This window comes from Perognathus longimembris, chromosome 12, assembly GCF_023159225.1.
Source record: "Perognathus longimembris pacificus isolate PPM17 chromosome 12, ASM2315922v1, whole genome shotgun sequence".
Taxonomy (NCBI): Eukaryota; Metazoa; Chordata; class Mammalia; order Rodentia; family Heteromyidae; genus Perognathus; species Perognathus longimembris.
Genome location: NC_063172.1, coordinates 55,924,890 through 55,948,285, shown reverse-complemented (window position 1 = coordinate 55,948,285; position 23,396 = coordinate 55,924,890). Strand labels below are relative to the sequence as shown.

The 23,396-nt window shown below is 36.6% G+C and overlaps 1 protein-coding gene across 2 annotated transcripts in view; it reads left to right on the top strand.

Moving 5' to 3' along the window:
• Positions 1 to 21,457, top strand: part of Tcea1 (transcription elongation factor A1) — a 31,204-nt gene extending 9,747 nt beyond the window's left edge. Inside the window, exons 3-10 of one of the 2 annotated variants that reach the window (XM_048358431.1) lie at positions 1,934 to 2,039; positions 5,054 to 5,141; positions 8,466 to 8,608; positions 9,654 to 9,710; positions 10,905 to 11,059; positions 13,534 to 13,680; positions 17,923 to 17,994; positions 20,005 to 21,457. In XM_048358431.1, coding sequence (XP_048214388.1) covers positions 1,934 to 2,039; positions 5,054 to 5,141; positions 8,466 to 8,608; positions 9,654 to 9,710; positions 10,905 to 11,059; positions 13,534 to 13,680; positions 17,923 to 17,994; positions 20,005 to 20,013 — 777 coding nt within the window. In that variant the 3' untranslated portion in view covers positions 20,014 to 21,457. Of the gene's footprint in view, positions 1 to 1,933; positions 2,040 to 5,053; positions 5,142 to 8,462; positions 8,609 to 9,653; positions 9,711 to 10,904; positions 11,060 to 13,533; positions 13,681 to 17,922; positions 17,995 to 20,004 lie in introns of both variants that reach the window. The other variant, XM_048358430.1, reaches the window with a different exon arrangement.
• The last annotated feature ends 1,939 nt before the right edge of the window (positions 21,458 to 23,396 follow it).

The following is a 23,396-nucleotide window of genomic DNA, read 5'->3' as shown; positions in this document are numbered from 1 at the left end:
TCTGGTTTTCTGAGAGTCTCATGGACTTTCCTGCCCAGGCTGGCTTTGAACTGTGATCCTCAGATGTCAGCCTCCTTAGTTAGCTAGCCCGGCTAGTTTAAAGAATTTTTAAAGACAAATATAAACATAGTAACCCTCTCTCTTAATTCCACTCTACTCAGAATATTTTCTAAAGACAAAAAAAGTATATACCCTAATTTTACTTTTTAGTCTACCTCAACAGCATCATTTCTTCTTGTGATTGGACAATATCTTCCTGAAACATGTTTATTATAGACAACTTTATGCTCAGAATGGATATTTTAGGTGTAAAGCAAGATAACCATTGACTTTTGTAATTAAAGTGTTGTAATTAAAAAGCAATCCTCCAAAAATAGTTTATTCATCTTATATCTTTGATCTCCTGAAAGCTTCTCCTAAAATGCTATTTTCTTTGTTAATTTGTATCTTACCCTTATGCTCAGAAGAAGTTATTTTCTCCACTCACTAGAAAAATTGGGTTTCTTCTAGAAAACTTGCTGTTAAGCCCAAACCATTTGGAGTCTTTAAAATTATGTTGTCCTCTTTATCTTTCTGCTATTGAATCTGTGCTTTGCTCAGCTTTCCAAGATGTATCATAGAATATTCCAGCCAATTATATATTCAGTTCTTGAACAACAAAAAAAAAATCTTTCTTGGATCTGTCTTTTTGCAGAGAACTAAATAATTTAGAAGGAAACCTTTAACTACCAATTTATTTTTCTACCTTAAAGCTTACAGCAGGAATTCTCTCTTTAACCACTAAGGATTTCTTGTGTTGATTTTTTTTCTTCCTTAAACTGTATGCTTTGAAAGATTCTCTGCTAATAACCTGAATTTACTAAGTAATTTATCATTTTTTATTTCTCATCCATAGTTGAGCTTTTGTGTTATTTCAGTGCAGCTTGAAAATCATTGATGAATTGAAAGAGCATGGCGTTTGGAGGTAGACAGATCTATATTAAAATCCTGAGCTTTGCAAATTAGTAATAGTGTAAAGCTGGACAGGTTAATATTGGTACTTTCAATCTCTTCATCTTTAAAAATAGGATAATGGTCTCAACTTTGAAGTGTTATTAGGAACAAATGAATGGGATGTCCTGGCCACTTGTTTATTACTGCCATATGTCAAATTTGGTAGTATATGGTTGCCTTATGTTGTGAAATCTGTTTTAGTATCTGTGATTATATGCTAGTTACAAGGTTACACTCCCTAATTTCCCTGAAAGTGGATGTAAACCTCTGCAGATAGTAGTTTTTGTTTGGATTCCTTCATTTTAAGTTGAGCTCTCTGTGACATCTTGCATGTAGAAAAATGAAATGGAACACAGATGTGCATAATTAGTTGTATGCAAGTACATTTTATATTTTATCCTTCTCTCTGGAAATACTGATTGCATCTAACCAGTTTTACTGTGATGACACATTGTATGTTTGCAGACATTGGCGATATAACGTGTGTGTGTGTGTGTGTGTGTGTATAACGTGTTTGATCTGAAGGTGTATGTACCTTAAGTCACTAGGATAAATCATATAGTGTGTGTGTGTGTGTGTGTGTGTGTGTGTGTGTGTGTGTGTGTGTGTGTCTCTGCCTGCCACTGCCCTGGGGCTTGAATTCAAGGCCTAGACTCTGTCCCTAACTTGTTGTTGTTGTTGAAGGCTAGTGCTTTGCCACATGAGTGAGCCACAGCTCCACTTCTGGCTTTTTGGTGGTTAGTTGGAGATAAGAGTCTCACAGACTTCTCTGCCCCCGGCAGTCTTCAAAACATGAAACTCAGATCTTAGCCTCTTGAGTCCAGTTGGTGCCCGGGAATTTCACAGTAGAAATGGGAATCAGAAAAAGAACGTGTGAATGATGTACTAATTGGTTTGAAATAAAATTGCTGTACAATTTTTTTTGGTTTTTTCCTTACAGTCCACTAGAATTGGAATGTCAGTTAATGCTATTCGCAAGCAGAGTACAGATGAAGAAGTTACATCTTTAGCAAAGTCGCTCATCAAATCCTGGAAAAAGTTATTAGGTATAGTTGGTCTTTATGTTATTCTGGCTTGTTAAAATGGTTGTTGTGTTTGTTCCTGTATGATGTATTAAAAGCAAAGCCTCAGAATACGTTTTTTTGTTTTTTGTTTTTTGTTTTTGGCCAGTCCTGGGGCTTGGACTCAGGGCCTGAGCACCGTCCCTGGCTTCTTTTTGCTCAAGGCTAGCACCCTACCACTTGAGCCACAGCGCCACTTCTGGCCATTTTCTATATATGTGGTGCTGGGGAATTGAACCCAGGGCCTCATGTATACGAGACAAGCACTCTTGCCACTAGGCCATATCCCCAGCCCCCAGAATACGTTTATGTGGGAGGGATGTTTAACTTCCTTGAAAGTTGTCTCAAAAGAGAAAGAAGAGAAGATTTTTTGTGAGCAAAAAAGAATGAACATTACAGCTGTGCCTATTTCATCTTGAACTTAAAGAAGTTTTGACCTTAAATTTATTAGAGTTTATGTTCTTCTTTAGAAAACTTACTCTGTGTGATGGTACTGGGGCTTGAACTCATATACTCAGGCCCTTGGGCTCTTGCATGGCCTTTTTGCTTACTACTGGTATTCTATCACTTAAGACAAGCTTCCATTTTCAGCTTTTTTTCTTGTTAATTGGTAAGAGGTAAGACTCTCAGATTTGTCTTCTGGGGCAGGCTTTGAACCTTCATCCTTAGATCTCAACCTCCTGAATGGCTAGGATTATAGGCTTGAACAATTGGTATCCAGCCAAGAGGTAAAAATGATATTTTGCAAGTTAGGGATGGAGGTGTGGTTCAAGTGGTATGCACTCTTGTCTAGCAAAGAAGAGATCCCAAGTTCAAACCCAAGTAGGCCAAAAAAAAAAAAAGTTAAATAAAAGATTTGCATGTTAACTAGAATTAGGAAAATTAAAGTAGGAAAAGTGAAAATCTTCCAATATAACCATTAGTTAATTCCTTGCTTACACTTGTTTCTTTCCCCCTCAGTTCTATAGATCTTACTCCAACTGTAATTTTACTATACTGTGTGTGTACTTACTTATGACCTTTTTGTGAAAATATTTTGTTTTTTTCCATCATAACTTGAGAGTAAACAACCATGACTGTCATGATTTAGCTGATCACTTACTTGCCTGTTGCTAGATTTGTTATTGCTAAATTATTTGTTTTTACTTTTATGGCTCTTATAGCTAATGTCTTGATGAGCTTTTTCCTTTATATCTTTAGCTCAATTTCTAGAAGATTACTACTACTTGTAGGTAGCACATTTTGAATATTTAAGGTGTGTTGATCATTGACCTGTATTAGTGTTTTTAATTCTCACTACAATCTACTATGGAAGATGGTGTTAAAATCCCATTTTTAATGAGTAAACCAAGGTACTGAGTAGTTCAGTGTCTTATACACTTGAGACCATGGTGAATAGCTGAGCTTGGACTGATAGCAGATAATCCACATCCAGAGTTGGAGCATTTCCATCCCCACCAGCTGTGCTGTATTGCCTACAGCAATGTATTATATCGTAGAATTTTTTTTATATGGTGTTGGTGGGCAAATGCTAGGCAAGTAAGCACAGTACCACTGAATTACATCTCTATCCTAGTAGAAATGGTTCTAAGGCTTTTCCTGCTCTGTCTTCAAAAAGGATTGCACTGTTACCAGTGAATATTGGTGTTGGAGATGAGTTTTTTTTTTTTTTCCTGTACTTTTTGGTAGCATTGGATTCTTGCTAGATTGTACTTTGTTTTATCACCTTTCCTTTTTAAGTACTTTCTACCCTGTTACTTTTGGGCTATTCCTTAGTCCTTGCCATTATTATTATTATTATTATTATTATTATTATTATTATTTTCTGCTCACAATACTATGGCTTCTTTAGGTTTTGAGCCTTTTAAGGTATTGGTAGGTTATTACAGGGAGTAATAAAATTACTATGTAAAACTTGTGTATTCAAAGGGAACCTGAATTGAAATTTCAAATTGATAAAGCTAAATTATATAAGTTGTGCAGTTGTGATAGGTACCTTTCTGCAGCAATGTTTCTCTTTCAGATGACTTATTAAAATGTCTGAAGAACTTAAAAAAATTATGCCCCTGCTAGAGCTTTGGACAAAATGAGTCTGGATTCAAGCTTGGCCAAGATGTTTAAAAGTTCCTTATTAATCTTCAAATCTAGTTGAACATTCATTCTTCTGTATTCTTTCTGTCCAGAGAGGGGTGAAAACTGAATTTGTTTTTTGTAGCTCTACATTACATAGGAGCAAAATGTAGATAAGTAAAGTCATTGCTACAGTATATCCAAACATATTCTAAATCTCACTTTAAGATAGTTATGATTTAGACATAAATGCTCCTTATCAGTGCTAAAATCCTGTCTATTCACAATGTCTTAATTGCTTACCATTTACAGTCTTACAGGATATGTGCTCTGTTGCTTTAAAATAAAAGAAGTCTGGCCTGGGAAGGTTGCTTAGTGGTAGAGTGCTTGCCGAGCATGTGTATGTGTGAAGTCCTGGGTTATATTCCTCAGTACCACACAGCCAGAAGTTGCTCTGTGGCTCAAGTGGTAGAGTGCTAGCCTTGAGCTGTCAACTGTCAGGGACAGAGCCCAGGCCCTGAGTTCAAGCCCCAGGACTGTCAGAAAAAGAAAAAAAGTTTTACTAAATACTCCAGTATTTTCTGTGATTTATTTACTTATTTATTTGGTATATGTGTGCTGGAACTGGGACTTGAACTTGACCTTGTGCTCCTACCACTTGAGCTATACCTCCAGTTGTGTGAAAATGTTTTGTTCACTATCCTAGAGATTATTTATTTATACTTTGAGTACTACTATAAATTTATGACTTCATGGAAAATTGCTAAAACACCACCTATTGTTTGTAGTATCATTTAAAAAATGTTAGTATTCATGTGTTTTCCATATTCTTTCCTTCCTTTGGTTCTATATATAGTATGTTAACATGCAGTATTTCAGTTGTGTTTATTTTTAATAATTGCAAGCTAGGGATTTCATATATTTTTCAGATGGACCGCCCACCGATAAAGACTCCGAGGAAAAGAAAAAAGAACCTGCGATTCCATCCCAGAACAGCCCTGAAGCAAGAGAGGAAAGGTACTTCATGGAAATTAATTTATGTTAGTGGTTTTATAGTGTTACCTGCTCCATTACTCATTCATGACCTACACTCTTCTCTCTGCCTTCCAGTCAAATGTAACTAGAAGATTTATATAGCCAGTAAGTCTAAGGTTTTGAGCAAGATTTCCTAGAAGTTTTGAAGAGAGAAGATTATATAATAAAAGAAATGATATACATTATACTCATCAATTTGATTGCTCAGCATTGGTGTGATAGGTACTGATAGGACTGATAATGAAAGTACAGATAGGGGATTCAAATGGCTTCTTCCTCTGTTGACCATATTTCTTGTTTTAGATTTATTTTGCTCTGAATCTAATTCTCTCTCTCTTTCTCTTTTTTTTTTTTTTTTTTTTTGCCAGACCTGGGGCTTGAACTCAGGGTTTAGGCACTGTCCTGAGCTTCTTTTGCTCCAGGCTAGCACTTTACCTCTTGAGCCACAGTGCCACTTCTGGTCATGTGGTACTGAGGAGTGTAATCCAGGGCTTCATGCATGCTAGGCAAGCACCCTACCACTAAGCTACATTCCCAGCTCCCCCCCCCCCCCCCACTTTTTTCCCCTCCCAAATTTAGCCATTTTATCATAGAAGGTTAAAATGTGAAATTCAGCCATGATGGGCTCAAATTGTTCCTCAGCTCCTTTGAGGTCTTTACATTTCTTTCTTTGCTGTCATATACCATGAACTATACAGTATCCAAAGCAGGTGATATTTGTTAGTAGCTGGGAGGGGGAGGGTCCATTTGGGATGCAAGAGTTTGAGGAAGTCATGTGCTTAAATGATTAGAAAGAAGCAGCAGAATGTACAGATTGAAGCCAGTAATAGTGATGCTAATGAGGAAAGGCTGTCAGTGTACTCAGGCAGTTTTCATTGACAGCGCTGGGAAGAAAAGCAAAAGCATTGAATTAAAAGACTTAAGAAACTAGGACTGGGAATGTAGTTTAGTGGTAGAGTGCTTGCCTAACATGCATGAAACCCTGGGTTCGATTTCTCAGTACCACGTAAGTAGAAGCCGGAAGTGGTGCTGTGGCTTAAGTGGAGAGTGCTAGCCTTGAGCCCAGAGAGGCTCAGGGACAGAGCGCAAGCCCTGAGTTCAAGCCCCAGGACCAGAATGGAAGGATGGATGGATAGTTTTTTTTAAATTAAATATATTAATTTGTTCATTTATTTACCACTGTCACATGTTGTGCATATTGAAAACATAAAAGAGTCTTAAATCCTAGCTTTTGCTCTTAAGAAACTCAGATCTGTTAGGGAAGACTTACTTGAAAAGCCATATATATGTAGATAGTAATTGTGATTTGAATGCACAGGGTCATAAGAGAAGGCTTCAGAGTGTCTTGGCTATAGTTACTAGACACAAGTGATTGTTTTGTCCATTGTAGTCTGTCTTTGAGCTTTAAAAGTCATTGTTTTGGAGAAAAGTCAAAAGGGGTTGTATCCTTAAAGAAAATGCAACAAGTTTCATCTATTGAGGAAGAACACTTTAATCAGTGTTTGAAAATATTTAACACAAGGGGCTGCTCTTGGGAAGCTGAGGTCTCCTGCACCCAGTCCGGCCTTCTGAGGGCGCCTCTGTGCCCCATAACTGGTGGGTGCGATCCCGCCTGGAAAGCCAGGTCCTAGAAAACCCAGCTCATAGGAGCGGGAGAGAAAGTCCAGATTGCCTTTCTCGCCCAGAAGCCAGATGTTAAAAAAAAAAAAAAAAATTAGGCTTGGATCCATCTTTTCTGAGCTAGTGAATTTTCTGGTTTTTTTTTTTTTTTGTACTGTTACACTAAAACCTCCTGTGCTGTGAAATACAGAAACATACTTTACAAAGCAATTCTATGCAAAGTAGCCTTAACTAATGTAGAAAATATGAAACTTTTAAAGAATCAGTATGTTGAATCAATAGTTTCAGTTTAACAGGGAAGTTAATTTCATTCATTCATTCATTCATTTATTTGCCAGTCCTGAGGCTTGAACTCAGGGCCTGAGCAGTATCCCTGGCTTCTTTTTGCTCAAGACTAGCATTCTACCTCCTGAGCCATGACGCCACTTCTGGCTTTTTCTGTTTATGTGGTGCTAAGAACCCAGGGATTCATGCATGCTAGGCAAGCACTCTGCCGCTAAGCTACTGACGTTAATTTCTTAAGACATAGTTTTTGTCTAAGTGTAGGTACTACAAGACTTACTTATACTGTTCTTAATTTCACTTGTTACATTCATAGGTATGTAATAGAACAGGATCTCCAGCTAAGAGCAGATTATTACAAAACTAACCATAGTTTTAAAAAATAAATATTTTATGAAAATGGCATTTTTATATTAAATTGTTTAGCATGTTAAAAAACACAACTTAAAAGAGATGGCACTAATAAAGGAGTATTATGATTGTTAAAATATTTAACACAAGATTCTTCAGCTTGGTGCAATACAGTTGGAACTAATCAGAAATAACCTGTTTTTTGTTGAAAGTGAAGTACAAGAAGTTAATGAGAAGCAGTTACAGTGATTGGGTTGCCTTAGAAAGTAACTCCTGTTGTCAGTGTTTCTTGGAAAAAATTACAAGGCTGTTTTATAGTCTTTTTTTTTCTAGTAGGTTGTGAGGCTTGAACTCTCTGGGCCTGGGCGCTGTCCCTGAGCTCTTCAGCACAAGGCTAGCGCTCTGCCACCTGAGTCACAGCACCACCTCTGGTTTTCTGTGGGTTAATTGGGATAAGAGTCTCATGGACTTTCCTGCCCGGGCTGGCTTTGAACCTCAACCCTCAGATCTCAGCATTCTAAGTAGCTAGGATTACAGTCGGCCACTGGTGCCCAGCCTGTTTTTTATATATAGCCTTTAAGACTTCACAGTATACATGTGTAAAGAGAATATTGACTCATTGGATCACTATGTGTATAACTAGAATAGGATTTTTCAAATGGTTTCTTTTTCTCCCTCTAAATGGCAAGCTGCCATATAGACATTCTATTGCAGTGTAAGCTTTCCTTCTCTTCCCCATATTCTCATCCCATTATCTCTTCCATTACACCATGATCCTTGCTTTTTATGTACTGAATGGAAACTGGTATAGTATAGAAACCATATAGTAAACACTGTGTCCCCCTTTTAAATATTAGACATGTGATTTGTTTCTTTAATTTCCTTTAGTCTATATACAGGCAACATTTTTCCTCATGTAAAAATCACTGAAATACTATCTCATTTATATGTAGGCTAAAAGTTTTTGTTTTTCTGAGAGTGATGGTAATGTTATTTAAGAGTTTTCTTGATTTTTTTGCATATGTATGTATGCATGTATGTGTATTTTAGTAGTTCCAGTGGCAACATAAGCAGCAGAAAGGATGAGGCAAATGCTCGAGATACTTACGTTTCATCTTTTCCTCGGGCACCAAGCACTTCTGATTCTGTACGATTAAAGTGTAGGGAGATGCTTGCTGCAGCTCTTCGAACAGGAGGTAAGTTTAGTGTATGTTGTTTTGCTTCTCTGCCTTTTAGCATACCACTACTGTGGGCTCTCTCTCCATAAGTGATGTTTTACAAGCTGTCCTGTGCATAGTCGTCCACTCTGTTTAGCTCAGAAAGAAGCTTTTTGCTACTTATTACTGTAAGTAATTCCTTATAGTAATTTTTTTGCTACTTACTATACAATTCCAAGAAATACATTCTTGTTACTATATAGATTTTTCATAGCAATTTAAACTCCCTCCTTTTTCATTTCCCTGATTACACTGCCCTTAGATTGTGATTTAACAATACTAAAATATTAGTATAATGTATAAATTTAAGTATTAATAATTCTGTTTACCCTTTTCAAACTAGAAGAACAATCTTGACATTTATATAGGAACTTAAGTAATCTCTAGACCTAACATGTACAATTTTGTCCTTTAAGTTTCATATACAGTGGAAATATGTTCCCTAAGTATAGAAATGTATAATTGTCATCTTTTACAAATTCATCCTTTTTCTTATTTTTATTATATTGAACCATAGCTGTTTCACCAACTTTGATTTTCTTACCGTCTATATAAATATTCCCTTTTCTTTCCTATTTTCTTTTTATTTCCTTCTATTCTTTTGAATATCTGTATAGGAGTCTTCTGAGTGTGTCTGTATATGTGATTGGCAGATGAAACAAATGGTTTCTTTGCCTTGAAGCCTGAGTCACAGGAGACAAGACAGTTCTTTCTATAACGCTCTACTGGAGCAACCAGAATTTATGGATTTGTGAAATGAGGAATTGCCTGCTAGATGAATTACTTCCTCACTCCTGAGGGAAAAGGAGTCATTAATTCAGGAGCACTATGGATATTAGGTGAATCCCAGAGGAGGAGCCTAGTGGGTAGTAAGAAGCAGATTCTAACAAGACTAAATTAAAAGGACTTTATATGAGGCAAATGGGGTTGAAGAAATAAGGAAATATGTACTTACTGGTCTGGAATGTTTTTTTCTTTAGCATGTAAGTTAAAATACCTTGACAGTTCTTTGTACCTGTTTTAGATGACTATGTTGCTATTGGAGCTGATGAAGAAGAACTAGGATCTCAGATTGAGGAAGATATCCTTTGCATGTACATTTATCCTTGTTTTATGCAACTGCTATGTTAATTTTAAAAGTTTATTCAATTTCCTGGTTGTATTATTTTGGCTGGAGAGAATGTTAAAAATTAAATTATAAAGGTAAGAATCTTTTTTTCTATTTTGCCAAGAAAGTTATTCCATTTGCTTTCCCTCTTGTTCAGAAGTAAGCCTCAAGCCAGGAGGCTTCAAATCTGAGGATCACAGTTGGAAGCCAGGCAAAGCAGGAAAGTCTGAGACTGTCATACTCAATTAACTACCAAAAAGCCAGAAGTGGAGGTGTGGCTCAAGTCATAGAGCACTAACCTTGAGCAAAAAGAAACAAAACAAGAAGTTCAGGGAGAGCACCCAAGCCGTGAGTTCAAGCCCTAAGACCAGAACCTCTTTTCCTCCCCTACCCCCCCCAAAGTAAATCTCATAGTATTGAAGGCATTTTTGGTTTTCGGCCTTAGAGAGTTGGAAACGTAGCATCTGAATTTTACTTGTGCAGAACATTAGGGAAAGCACACATATACAGGTGTACGTAAAGCTGGAGACCTCAGCAAAGCATACATAATTCCCATCATGAAAGGAAATATATTTATGCTGGATACCATTTGGTGAAGGGAGCAGTGACTATCTTGGCCTTGTTTGGGGAGAGCTCTTCTATGGCCCAGTTTCTGCTGTGGCCTGGCCTTCTGTGCTGAAGAACTTACTAAGTGGCTTTGAGCTCAGAAGAAGAGATTAACCTGCTGAGCCACCTTGAATGGTCTCTTCTCAGAAGACTACTGTGGCCATGGTCATTAAGACTTAGTGTGTTTAGTGAGATTCATATTTGGGCAAGTTAAAGTTTGCATAAGTTCTAGCTCCTTTCCAAAAATTTGCGCACTTAAATTGAGTGTATCTGAGTTACTTTTTGAAACTTTGTTATTACATGCTGTTGACATTAAGCATTAAAAAGAAATTACTCATCTAAAGTGTAAAAGTACTAACAATCTTGTTGGCCAATTAGATCTCAAGGAACTAGGTAGACCCAGAGCCTTATTTTTATTTAAATTTAGGAAGCAGTTTTATGAACTGCTTAGAAATTTCAAAAATTCTTATTATGGCAGAATAGAAAACAGTATTCTTACCTTTGTAATTTTTTTCTTTTCTTTTTATATAATTAATATATTTTTCCTTAACGGCCAAATACCTATATATCAAGAAATAAGGAATACAGACATGAAATACAAGAATAGAGTACGAAGTAGGATATCAAATCTGAAAGATGCAAAGAATCCAAATTTAAGGAAAAACGTACTGTGTGGCAATATTTCTCCTGATTCATTTGCTAGAATGACAGCAGAGGTAAGCATAACTATATAAAGTTTCTTTGATATGATTCCCTGGTAACAAGTGAAAAGCCTATTTAAATGTTGAAGTATTATGTTAATATTGCATATATAACAAATTGGTGTTAGCCATTCTGATATATAAATACTTGTGGTTATTGAATGTATTGACGTTAATGCTTTGCCCCTTTTATTATTGCTATGTGATATTGTTTGGGTGATAAACAGTTACTCTGAAACTGTCTATGAATTCATGTAAAATAGTGAAATCTTTACTTGCAAATACTGGTCAAGTATACTGTAATTGGTTATATCTTGTTTATTGTTCTTAAATTTATGTAGGGAAGTTATGGAAAAAATGATAAACTTGCTATTTATAGATATAGATACAGGGCTGGGAATGTGGCTTAGAGGTGGAGTACTAACCTAGCATGCACGAAGCCCTGGGTTTGACTCCTCAATACCACATAAACAGAAAAAGCCCGAAGTGGCTCTGTGTGACTCAAGGTAGACTACTAGCCTTGAGCAAAAAGAAGCACAGGGACAGTGCCCAGGCCCTGAGTTCAAGCCCCAGGACTGGCCAAAAAAAAAAAAAAAAAAAAAAAGATATACAGTGTGGCACTAAGCTCTGTTAAATATCTTAAAATGGATATATCTTTCTACTTAGCTAATAAAATTACTGTGTTTATAATTATTTTTTAATCTTATTAAATAATTTAAACCTTCACAATGAAGAGAATATAGTGTATATAATTCATCACTTAAGCTTTACGTATTGAGAATTTATCATCCTTTTCATTTCTAACTTTTTTTTTCTTTTCTCATGAATTTTCAAGAAAATTCAGGCATTGTATTCTCTCACCTCTCTCTGTATACTTAGGAAGAATCCTTAAAAATATTTTTTCTGATAAACTACCTGTCCTCATGTCCAACAAAGCTTAACGTGTGTTCAGTATTATGTAATGTTGGCTCACTTTACTTTTTATCAGGATCTAAAGTCTACCCACTACCTATAGTTTGGTGTATTAAGGTTGATGTATTGTCTTGTTTAAGTCTAGAGCAATGTCTTATTCTTGATTATTGTCCTTTATGATGTTTTCCTATTTGAAGAAACTAGCTCAGTATTTCACATTGTGATTTTTATCTGCTTCTTGCTAGGGACATTATTTTTCTGTCTACTCTGTTGTCTGTATCCTAAAAGCTACTAATTCTGTAGGCTTGATTACATTCAAGTTCAACCTTATTTCTGCATAAATACTTCATAGGTTATGCTTTTCGCTTCCATTGCATTACATCAGGAGACATAAAAACTCCTCATAGTCTTCTGGGATTCATCAGGATTCACACAGTAACAAAGTTTCTCCATTGTAAACTTTTCCATTGATCTCTTCTGCAGTGAGTTCACTCACTGATGATTTTTAGTTGACTGTGTAGTAGGCTTAACCACTCAAGAGAGTAATTTTGTCATTCCTTTTGCAGCTTGATTTTTTTTTTTTTTTTTGGCCAGTCCTGGGCCTTGGACTCAGGGCCTGAGCACTGTCCCTGGCTTCCTTTTGCTCAAGGCTAGCACTCTGCCACTTGAGCCACAGCGCCACTTCTGGCCATTTTCTGTATATGTGGTGCTGGGGAATCGAACCCAGGGCCTCATGTATGCGAGGCAAGCTCTCTTGCCACTAGGCCATATCCCCAGCCCCCATGCAGCTTGATTTTTTTTTTGGATAATGTAACATTTTCTCTTACTAACTCAAGCTGTTAGTTAAAACTTAAAGGCAGAATAAATTTGTAATTTTTTTCTCCTTAGTTACCAATTACCAGAGCAGTGAATTGGCTCTCTGATAGCCTTTTCTAGTTTTTGCCTATGGGTGCCCTCCTAAATATTGCCATGGACTTGTAGCTTTTTATCTTGTGGTGATTGGTTCCTCATAGTAATTTATTTTAGTAGCTGAAGATACTGTTCTGTTTTTGTCCACTAGATACTCCTTCATGTTGATCCTTATGTCCCTTTGCCTTAATAATGATTCTCTGGTCACTTCTGGGCTTTCTGGCACAAAATAACAAATCTAGACATGTACAAAGGTCATTGGTGAGGGTGTGTGTGGTAATGGTAGCACAATCTGCATACTATAGAGGTACTCATTTTTATAGATTTTTTTTTAAACATAACCTTCGAAAACAGAACTTGAATCCAATTTTCATATACAAATTTAGGAGTATTTAAAAGGAGTATTTTTAAAGTAGGCAAAGTTATCTAAGGAAAAATATGAATTATATTTTTAAAAAACTTTACAAGCAAGGCAGATTCTTTAGGACTTGAGCCCACCTGCAGAAACTAGCTTTCTAGTAAAACTTCCCTTTCAAAAAAACACCACAACTTTACAAGCTAATTTTATTTTATTAATATAAAGCTAACTGGATATAAAAGCATTCAGTCTATAAAATGTATATAGTATGTGTGTGTGTAACTGTGTGATATTTCCACTTCACTCATAGGAAATGGCTAGTGATGAGCTAAAAGAGATGAGGAAAAACTTGACCAAAGAAGCCATCAGAGAGCATCAGATGGCCAAGACAGGCGGAACTCAGACTGACTTATTCACATGTGGCAAATGTAAAAAGAAGAATTGTACTTACACACAGGTTTGTGATTCTAGATTATTATTGAAAATGTTTGCACTATAATCTTTAATTCTCATTTCCTGAACAGGGAACAGGAAATGTCTCTCTTTTTCTGTTTCTCCTTTTACGCTGTTATACTAAAATCTTGGCTAAAACTTTTTTTAAAAAGTGCTTTCAACTCCTGCTTTATACAGGTAGCAAAGATGCTTACTATTACTTTGACATTTTCACAAGGAGATGTTGGTGAAAGAATACTTTCTCAATACTGATTTTAATTGACAGTTAAGTTGGTATACTTATATCTTCATGGACATAGTGTGAGAATTTTATCAATTAAATGAAATTGTTGAAATGCAGGATTTAATAAAGCAGCCATTATTTTCTTTTATTTTTATTTTTTATTGTTATAATGGTTATATATAGAGGGGTTATAGTTACATAAGTCAGGTAATGAGTACATTTGTTTTTGGACAATTGTCACCTTTTGACCATATTTCTTACAGTTCATAAAAAATTTTAAACAAGTCAGAATTGTAGTTTGCAGAACAGCAAATGTAATAGAAGGAAGTGCAATCAATGTAAGGAAAGTTCTTCACTCTCATGTGCCAGGTATAACTGCTTTCTGGATATCTTTTTTTTTTTAAACATATTGATGACTTATGTGTGTGTATGCCTGTCTGCCAGTCCTAGGGGTTGAACTCTGGGCCAGGGTACTTTTCCTGAGCTTTTGTGCTCAAAGCTAGTGCTCTACCACTTAAGTCACAGCTCTACTTTTGCTTATTGGTAGTTAATTGGAAAGTCTCAGGGATTTTCCTGCCCAGGCTGGCTTCAAACTGCAATCCTCAAATCTCAGCCTCCTGCATAAGCCCCCGGTTCCCAGCAGACTTTTTTGTTCTTGACTATGTTTTTTTTTTTGTGGTTATATGTATCTATGTGAAAATAGATTATCACTATTTCAGTGATTTTCCAGGTAGGGTTTTTATTTGTCTTTGTTTTATACTATAGCTATAATTTGCCAAATTTCAGAATTCTCTCTTAAAGGTCTTATTATGTTTCAGGTTATAGATTTAGAGTATTTCTCTCTAACAAAATTAAGCACTAAGAAATTAGCTGGGTGCCAGTGGTTTACATCTGTATTTGTAGCAACTGAGGAAGCTGAGATCTGAGGATTGTGGTTTGAGGCCAGCTCACACAAGAAGTTTGTGAGACTCTTACCTCCAGTTAACCACCAGAAAGCCAGAAGTGGAGCTGTGACTCAAGTAGTAGAGCACTAACCTTTATTTCAAAACAACAACAATTAAAAAACAGCAGCCAGGCACTAAGTTCAAGCCAGAATATCATTAGAAAAAATAATTTAGCTTCTACAACCTGTATACAGAATTACTCGGTTTATTTAGGGAAATTTTAGCAAAGTAGAACTGATATATTTATAAAATCAGATTACAAAGAGTTAATATTAACAACTAGAAAAAATCATAGATATCCAATTTGTGTCTTGTCTTTTTAAAATTTTAAGTTTTTTTTTTGCTGGTCCTAGGGCTTGAACTCATGGCCTGCACGATATGATATCCTTGAGCCTCTTTGTGTTCAAGGCTAGTGCTCTATCACTTGAGCCACAGCACCACTTCAAGCTTGTGCAAAGTAGTTTATTGGACATAAGAGTCTCCGGGACTTTTCTGCCTGGGCTGGCTTCGAACCAGCTAGGATTACAGGCATGAGCCACCAGTGCCTGGCTAATATTGGGTTTTAATTTAGGGCCTCATGGTTGCTTGGCACTGGAGCCATACAGCGAGCCCTTTTTACTTTTTTTACTTTTAAAATAGGATATTGCTTTTTTCCAGGGCTGTCCTAGGTGGCAATCCTTCTATTTGGGTTTTCCACATAGCTTGAATGGCAGGCATTACGTACATCATCATGCCCAACTTTTTTATTGGTTGAGATAGTCTCACAAACTTTTTGCCTAGGATGGCCTCCTAAAATTGTGAGTGTGAGTCAAGTCACCCAACTTCAGATTTGTTACTTTTAATGGAATTTAGTCTAGAAGTGAAATGATTTTTTTTTCCCCCAGTCCTGGGGCTTGGACTCAGGGCCTGAGCACTGTTCCTGGCTTCTTTTTGCTCAAGGCTAGCCCTCTACCACTTGAGTAACAGTGCCACTTCCAGCCTTTTCTATATATGTGGTGCTGAGGAATCGAACCCAGGGCTTCATGTATACGAGACAAGCACTTTACCACTAGGCCATATTCCCAGGCCTGTGGAATGATTTTTTTAATAACCATAAAACACTCCTTTAGAAACCTTCCAAAGTTCTCATGAATGTAGCATAAAATAATTAAATGTAGTTGGGAACCTGTAATCCTAGCTGCTTAGGAGCCTGAGATCTAGAAGGTTACAATAAAAACCCAGCCAGGGCAGAATAGTCTATGAGATTCCATCTTTAAAATAATCAACATACAAACAAATACATACATAAAGTAGTAGAGCACCAACTGAACAAGGAAGTCTAGAGAGAGTGACTCTGAGGCCAGTATTCAAACCCCAGTGCTGCCACTAAAAAACAATAGCGAATGAATTAAACGTTATTCTTGATTTATCTTCTGGCTACCAGGTTGTTAAAGTTTTCCCCAGAGAGCATAAAGTTCTTTTACCTACTTTTGGGGCTCCCAATAGTGTTTGTTAAATTGTTGAAAATAATAGTAGAAGGACTGTTATCTGAAGGCCTCTTTTATTTATTTTTTAAGATTGGATCATGCTAAGTATAAGTATCCCAGGCCAGCCTTGAACTCATCTTCTTGCTTGATTTTTAAGTGTTGGGATTTCAGGAGAACTTCACCATGGTTGACTTTTTAAGAAAAACTTAACTTCATTAAGACTCTTCTTATTCAGGAACATATATAGTTTAGAGGAGTAATTTTTCTGACTTTGAGACATTTTGTTTTATTAATTTTCTTTAGTGAAGAGCTTCAGAAACCTATAGTTCTGTTTGTACTTATAAAAATTATGTTACTCGTTTTTATTATTTAGTTGTTTTTATAATATGTGTTTTGAGACAGTGTCTCAAATATTTATAGCATTGTACATTTTTCCTCCAGATCACTTTTTCTCATAATGAAAAATTATTCATTAAATAATAGTTCTTTTCCCTCTGCCTGTGCAACCACCATTGTTTTCTGTCTCTGAATTTGATTTGTTACCTTGTAGAATTACAATTTGTAAATGAATATTAACCTGTTGTATTTGTATATTTGTTTCTTAATGTTTTTCCTATTTATTAAAGCCAGCATAAAAAGTATAATGGGTGACTAGATGATTTTCCTACTTGCCTGAGATAAATTCAGTATGACAAACAAGGAGAGATTTAGAGAACTGAAGCTTCTAAATAAATTTTAGTGTGCATGTATTGATGCTGGGTCTTGAACTCAGGGCCTGTGTGCTATCCTTTAACTTTTTCCTCTCCAAGATGGAGTTCTGCTAGGCATTGGTGGCTCATGCCTGTAACCCTAGCTATGCAGGCAGCTGCAATCCTGAGGATCCTGGTTCAAGGCTAGTCTGGGCAGGAAAGTCCATGAGACGCATCTCTAACCAGCAGCAAACTGGAAGTGGTGCTGTGGCTCAAAGTGGTAGAGCACTAGTCTTGAGTGAAAGAGCTCAAGGAGGGCTGGGAATATGGCCTAGTGCCAAGAATGCTTGCCTTGTATACATGAAGCCCTAGGTTCAATTCCTCAGCACCACAGATGTATAGAAAATGGCCAGAAGTGGCACTGTGGCTCAAGTGGCAGAGTGCTAGCCTTGAGCAAAAAGAAGCCAGGGACAGTGCTCAGGTCCTGAGTCCAAGGCCCAGGACTGGCCCCCCCCCCCCAAAAAAAAAAAAAAGAGCTCAAGGACAGGGCCCAGTTCCTGAGTTTGAGCCCTACCACCACCACCAACAACAAAAAGAATGGAGTTCTGCCACTGAGGCCACAGCTTCACTTCTGGCTTTTTGTTGGTTAATTGGAAATTAGAATCTCATGGGCCTTCTTTCCTTCCCTGATTGGCTTTGAACCAGAATCCTCGAAACTCACTCTCTTAGGTAGTATTACAGACATGAGCCACAAGCAAGCACCTAGCAGTAAATTTTTTTTGACATTTAGTATTTCTGAACTTTTTAGGTTTTTATACATTTTATTGTGGTACCATTGTGATTATATGCCTTTATGATGTTTGTTTTTATTTAGTTTTTTTATGGTGCTTTATAAAGTAATATTTTCACTTGGTTTTGCTGCAGGTGCAAACTCGTAGTGCAGATGAACCAATGACAACATTTGTTGTCTGTAACGAATGTGGAAATCGATGGAAGGTATAGTATTCTCATGGAGTCATAGTGTATTCATGTATAATAGAATGATTTCCTCTGATCTTTTTGTTTCTCTTTATATATGAATTACACACATATACTCACAACACCCAGCACTGTCAAGTGACTACTTAACTACCTGTATGGAATATATTAATTTAACCTTGTTTTCCACATACATGAATTAGACACATGCTCACATTGTCTTAACAATGTCAAGTGACTGAATAACCACTTGTGTGTGTGTGTGTGTATATATATATATATATTATCTACTAGAAATAGTGAGTTTGATTTTACCTCCTTGTATGTATATTTTGATGGTACTAGGGTCTGAACACTTGGAGTTCTACCATATGAACCATACCCTCAAACCCTTTGTGCTTTCTTTTTCTAATAGATATTTTCTGTTTATTTTTTCCTAAAATTTTGCCCAAGTTGGTGATGCTTCTACTTATGCCTTCCATTTAGTTTGATAATAGGTATATGCCATCATTCCCAGGTTTATTAGTTGAGATGGGAATGTTTCTGATTTTTTTGCCTGGACTGGCTGGGAGCTTCAGTCCTCTTGATCTTCGCTTCCACAGTAACTGGGATTGTGGTGTCAGTTATTCTACCCTGCTAGCAAGAATCTTAAATGGACAGTTACCATAGCAACCCTATTTGTACTAGTGTTGATAAGTTGGTTTTTCCTGTTGTACCTCCTGAAAATTTTATTACTTGTTTTAATAGATTTTGATTCTTGAGAATTTTCTTTATTGAAGTGGACCCAATAATCTTAAAGTTGATTTTAGGAATTACAGATGAATATTGCCATTCTTTGGTAGACTTTTTTTTAGTAAGCATTTACATTGCCTGTGTATTATTAAATTTGGCTCATAGACATATCTAGGTTATTTAATTTATTCTTTAATAATTGCTTAGAGTTACAAAAAAAAATAAACTGTCCATAGAGGCTGAAGCCTGTAAGCCTAGCTACTTGGGGAACAAAGTTCAGGAGATCATGATTTGAGGCCTGCTGGGGCAGAAAAATTTGTGAGACTCCATCTCACATGACTATACACAACTGTTAACCAAGTTGCAGGGAAACACATGGTTGGACCTATTGTGTGCCTGTTATCCCTGGTGACTATATTTTACACTGCCTCCTCACCAAAAGAAGAAGAAATTTAACATTAGGAGAAGGAGTACACATCAGTTGCAAGAACACTCAACTATAATCATAGAAGGGTGCAGGGTTGGGAAGCAGCTATGGTAGCAGCAAGTCTTTGAAGTTGTGCATCCTGATTTTAATTCACTTGCTACTCATCAGCACTGTAATGTTCTCATGTATTAAGTTTACTACTAATTCTAAATTGAAAAGTAAGACACTTAAGATGGGAAAATTGTATGTGAAAATTACAGTAGCTTTTTTTTTTGGTGGGATCTGGAATCTGGGCCTCACCATTGCTAGATAGGCACTCTACTACTTAGCCTCATTCTGGTACTTTTTTGCTTTAGCTATTTTTCAGATAGGGTTTTGGTTTTTTTCTAGGTTTGCCCTCAGACCTTTCTCTTCCAGATCAGTCTCTACTTCCCAAGTAGTTAGAATTACAGGTTTGTATCACCAGACTTGGCCCCAGTCTTCCTTACAAAAATACCTTTTTATAAAATGGATTAAAAAGCCAGGTACTAGTGGCTCACACCTGTAATCTTAACTATTTGGAAGGCTAAGGTTGTGAGGATTGTAGTTTGATGCCAACAAAAAGAAAAGTTTACAAGACCCCAATGGAGAATTGGTACAGTGGTACACACCAGATAGGTGGATTGCAGCCCAGGTACTCATCTACCAAGATTAGAAAAGGGCTGGTGCTATGGCTTGGTGATACACGGCTGCCAAACAAGCAAAGGTCTTGAATCCAGTTCCCAGTACTGGTAAACAGAGAACAACAACAACAAAAAAATGCTAAATGGGAAGTCATGCTCTATTGTTTGTATTTAAAAGTCTCACAAAAATTTTTTTTCCCCCCACAGTTCTGTTGAGTTGGATGGATTGGCAAAATATCTGGACCATTAAGAAAATGGATTTTGTAATTAGCTTTAAAACTAAACCAAGTAACTAGTTTTCCTGCAAGTTGGATTTTTAAAGCAGCATACTTCCTACATCCCTTGGGTTAGTCTTTGTTTGTGACCTAACTTCCCTTCCTCAAATGCCTTCTGTAATTTCAGATCAGTAGGGAGGTCCCAATACTGGTATGTTGGTTTCAAACTTCTTTTTTCATTTTTGTAAGTAGATTGATATTAAACTTTTATCAACTAAACTTTTGGCAATTATATTATTTTTTTCTTCCTAAAGTAAATGTTAACTTTTTTACAGTCTAAAACATGCACACATGTACAGTAGAAATTCTGTTATTGTTAATACTTAAATAGAAAGAACATTGTTTTTCATAACTGGTATATACCTATGAGGAGAAAAGGTAATATAATATTAGATTTACCAAATATGGTATGTATTCAAATAGTACTTGACCAGCTTATCAAAACTGTACATATTTGAACCAGTATATGATTTTTGAACTTAATGTTCACAATCCTTGAATATTATTTTGCATCTGTAACTAACCATGATCATCATTTCTTATATCTCTCATACATGTTTATTAACTGTTCTTTATAGATTTTATTCTCAGAACGACTTTGTTGAAATCATTTTGTTTTTATTGTTTATTTACCTGTCTGGCTTTGCAGTATATTTAGTTTTGTAGAAGGGTTCATGTTTGGTAGGCTTTTTCATGAATTTCCTCACAGGCAAAAACTTCTGATGGATTTTTTTTCTCCTCATAGGAAGAATACTGGGAAGAAACTGTTACATTTTAGTATAATGTAGCTTTTGTAAACAGTTCTTGACTTGATTTTGACTTGGAAATCTATACTGACCAAAAATTAAGCATAAGGACCATATAAGTCATTAAAGCTGTAGTCTCCTAGTGGAGATTGATAGAAGGTAGTTTTACATGCTGACTTTCCTGTCATATGATGAATGAGATTGTTGAATGAACAGAAAACATGGGCTATAGAAAGTAGTTTTACAGTATAGATCTTACAATGAAGTTTTGCTTTTAAGTTTGTACCATTTGTTCTCAGTTAGGAATAAGAAATGATGGTTTTACATGCTTCCTTGGGATAGTTGCTCTCTTAAAGGCAAAGTCTCCATTTATCATGCTGAGACTTCCTCTCAGACAACTGTGGAGAGATCCTTGTACCCACATACTACCTTCCTCTGTTTCTACTGCACATCATTTTAACAGATACAGAAAACAACACTGAAATGTCCATGTTGTTGATTGGGTCCATGGTACCACACATCTACTTTGTTAGTGTTGGTCTATCATTTTAAAATACATTTTTGAAAGAATGAGTACAATAATAAAGTTAAAATAATCCCATTTTTAAATTAAGTGATCCATTTAAAATTTGTAACTCAATAAAGCTTTTTGTTGTTGTTATGCATGTATCACAATTTTGTCATTTTCTTAAGACATTGAATCTTGTTTGATCATCTGTGTAAAATAGCCTCTGTTTCTTTCTCTTCCTACTACACTTTTAAAGTATAGTTTTAAGGGAAGTACTACTTGAGTAGAAGTTATACTTGAGTATAAATTGGGATTGAGCAGTAGTTCAGAGCTTTTTTTTTTTTCCTTTCCTCTGTGCTTGGAGCCCTGGTGATGGGAGGGAAGCAGTGGCTCCCCAGCGGACACAGGAGTGAATTCCTATGTGCACATAATGGAATAGTAAGTCTCAATACTAGAAGTGATCGGCCATTTCTAAAGTAACTAAAAGTACCTCAAGAGCCTAGAAAACAAGGAGAAGCCAAAACCAATAAATGGAATGAAATTAAGACTAGAACCAAGGAATTACACTAGAATTATACAAAGAACAAAAAAATTGGTTCTTTATTAATACACTTGATAAGATCATAGCAAATCTGACCAATGATGACCACAGTTCAGAGAAGTGGCGGTAGAATAAATATAAATAGAAAAGATGAGGGCTCTAGGGTAAAGGAAGGATGAGGTGGAGTAGGTTACCAGAAAGAGCTAGGGAAAAATAATGAAAGTAAAAAAGAAAAAGAGGGAGGGAAAACAAAAATTAAGTATCAACTCAAACTAAAAAGTTGTAACCTTCAACTTCAAGACAAACTGAAAACCACTCTACAGACCAATCCAAAACATGATGCCCACATAGAAAAAGAGCCCCCAAAGAGTCAGTGTTCTGTCTTTGTGGAGGTTATATAGTTTGTTGTCCACTGAGTTCTCTCTTGATCCCCCTCAGTAATTTGGTTTGAATGCATTGCCAGTCCCTCGAGTGGGAGAAGGAACACTGTCTTGAGATTTCTTTCAGGATGTGTGTCCTGGAAGCTATCTTTGATAAACTGAAGTAAGGGAAGACCCCAAAGTTGATGTTTGTGTTCAGAAGAAACTGCTCTTTAAATTTTTATTTTTGTTCTTGTTCCCCCAATTGCCCTTTTCTGCCACCCCTGCCCCTTGGGGCTTTGCGTATGGTCCTTTGCCACTGGCTAGAATTCCCTTCTAAATTTGCACACTGGGACCACTTGGTTAGTGTGGGCAGGAGTCCTAGGAGGTGGGTTCTAGTTGCCCTGGGCTATGATCACCAATTGTACTGCTGCCTTGTATGCACTGGTGCCTGGGAGGTGGGTTATATCCATGAATTGTGATGGTAGGCACTGGAATTGCTGAGTCCATGAGTTCCTGTGACTTAGGCATGGGGCACACTAGAGGAACAATCAGTAGCCTTTCTTGCTCATGTGGAACTTGCAAGCTAGTTACCCATTATGGGTTTCAGCATGATCCCTTTCTTGGATTCCACACATGGAGCAGCTTATGTGGCCAGTGAGGAGTTGCTTTGTTTAATGCTTTTCTGGTCCCCTGAAAATGGCTGCTACTGTTTGTGCCATTGGGTTGGCTCTTTTCTCCAAATCTTCAAAACCTCAGTCTTGTAGTTTTGTTTTGTTTTGAAGGTGATGTCTCACTAGGGGATTTTTTTTTTTTTTTTTAAGCTGAAGAGAAGCCCAGGATCCAGTCCACAGTTGCTGTAGTAGTATAACCTTGCAGGTGCCTCTGATGGCCCTGCTGGGGGCTATGGTGGTGGGTACTCCATTTGTTTCCTGAATTCTGTCCAGGTTGTCTGTAGCTCCAATACTTGGTTTAAAAAGCATGCTTTAACCCCTTTCAATGAGTAAATGACTGTCCTCTAGTATTTGCTCCATTTTCTACACACATGTTAAGCCCTTCATATTTGTTATTCTCCACTTGTACTTTTAGCATTTCTCTCATTGTCTGGCTGTCCCTTCTCTTTATTGGCCTGTTGTAAGTGGTGACGACTGACTTGGTGTTCAGACAGGC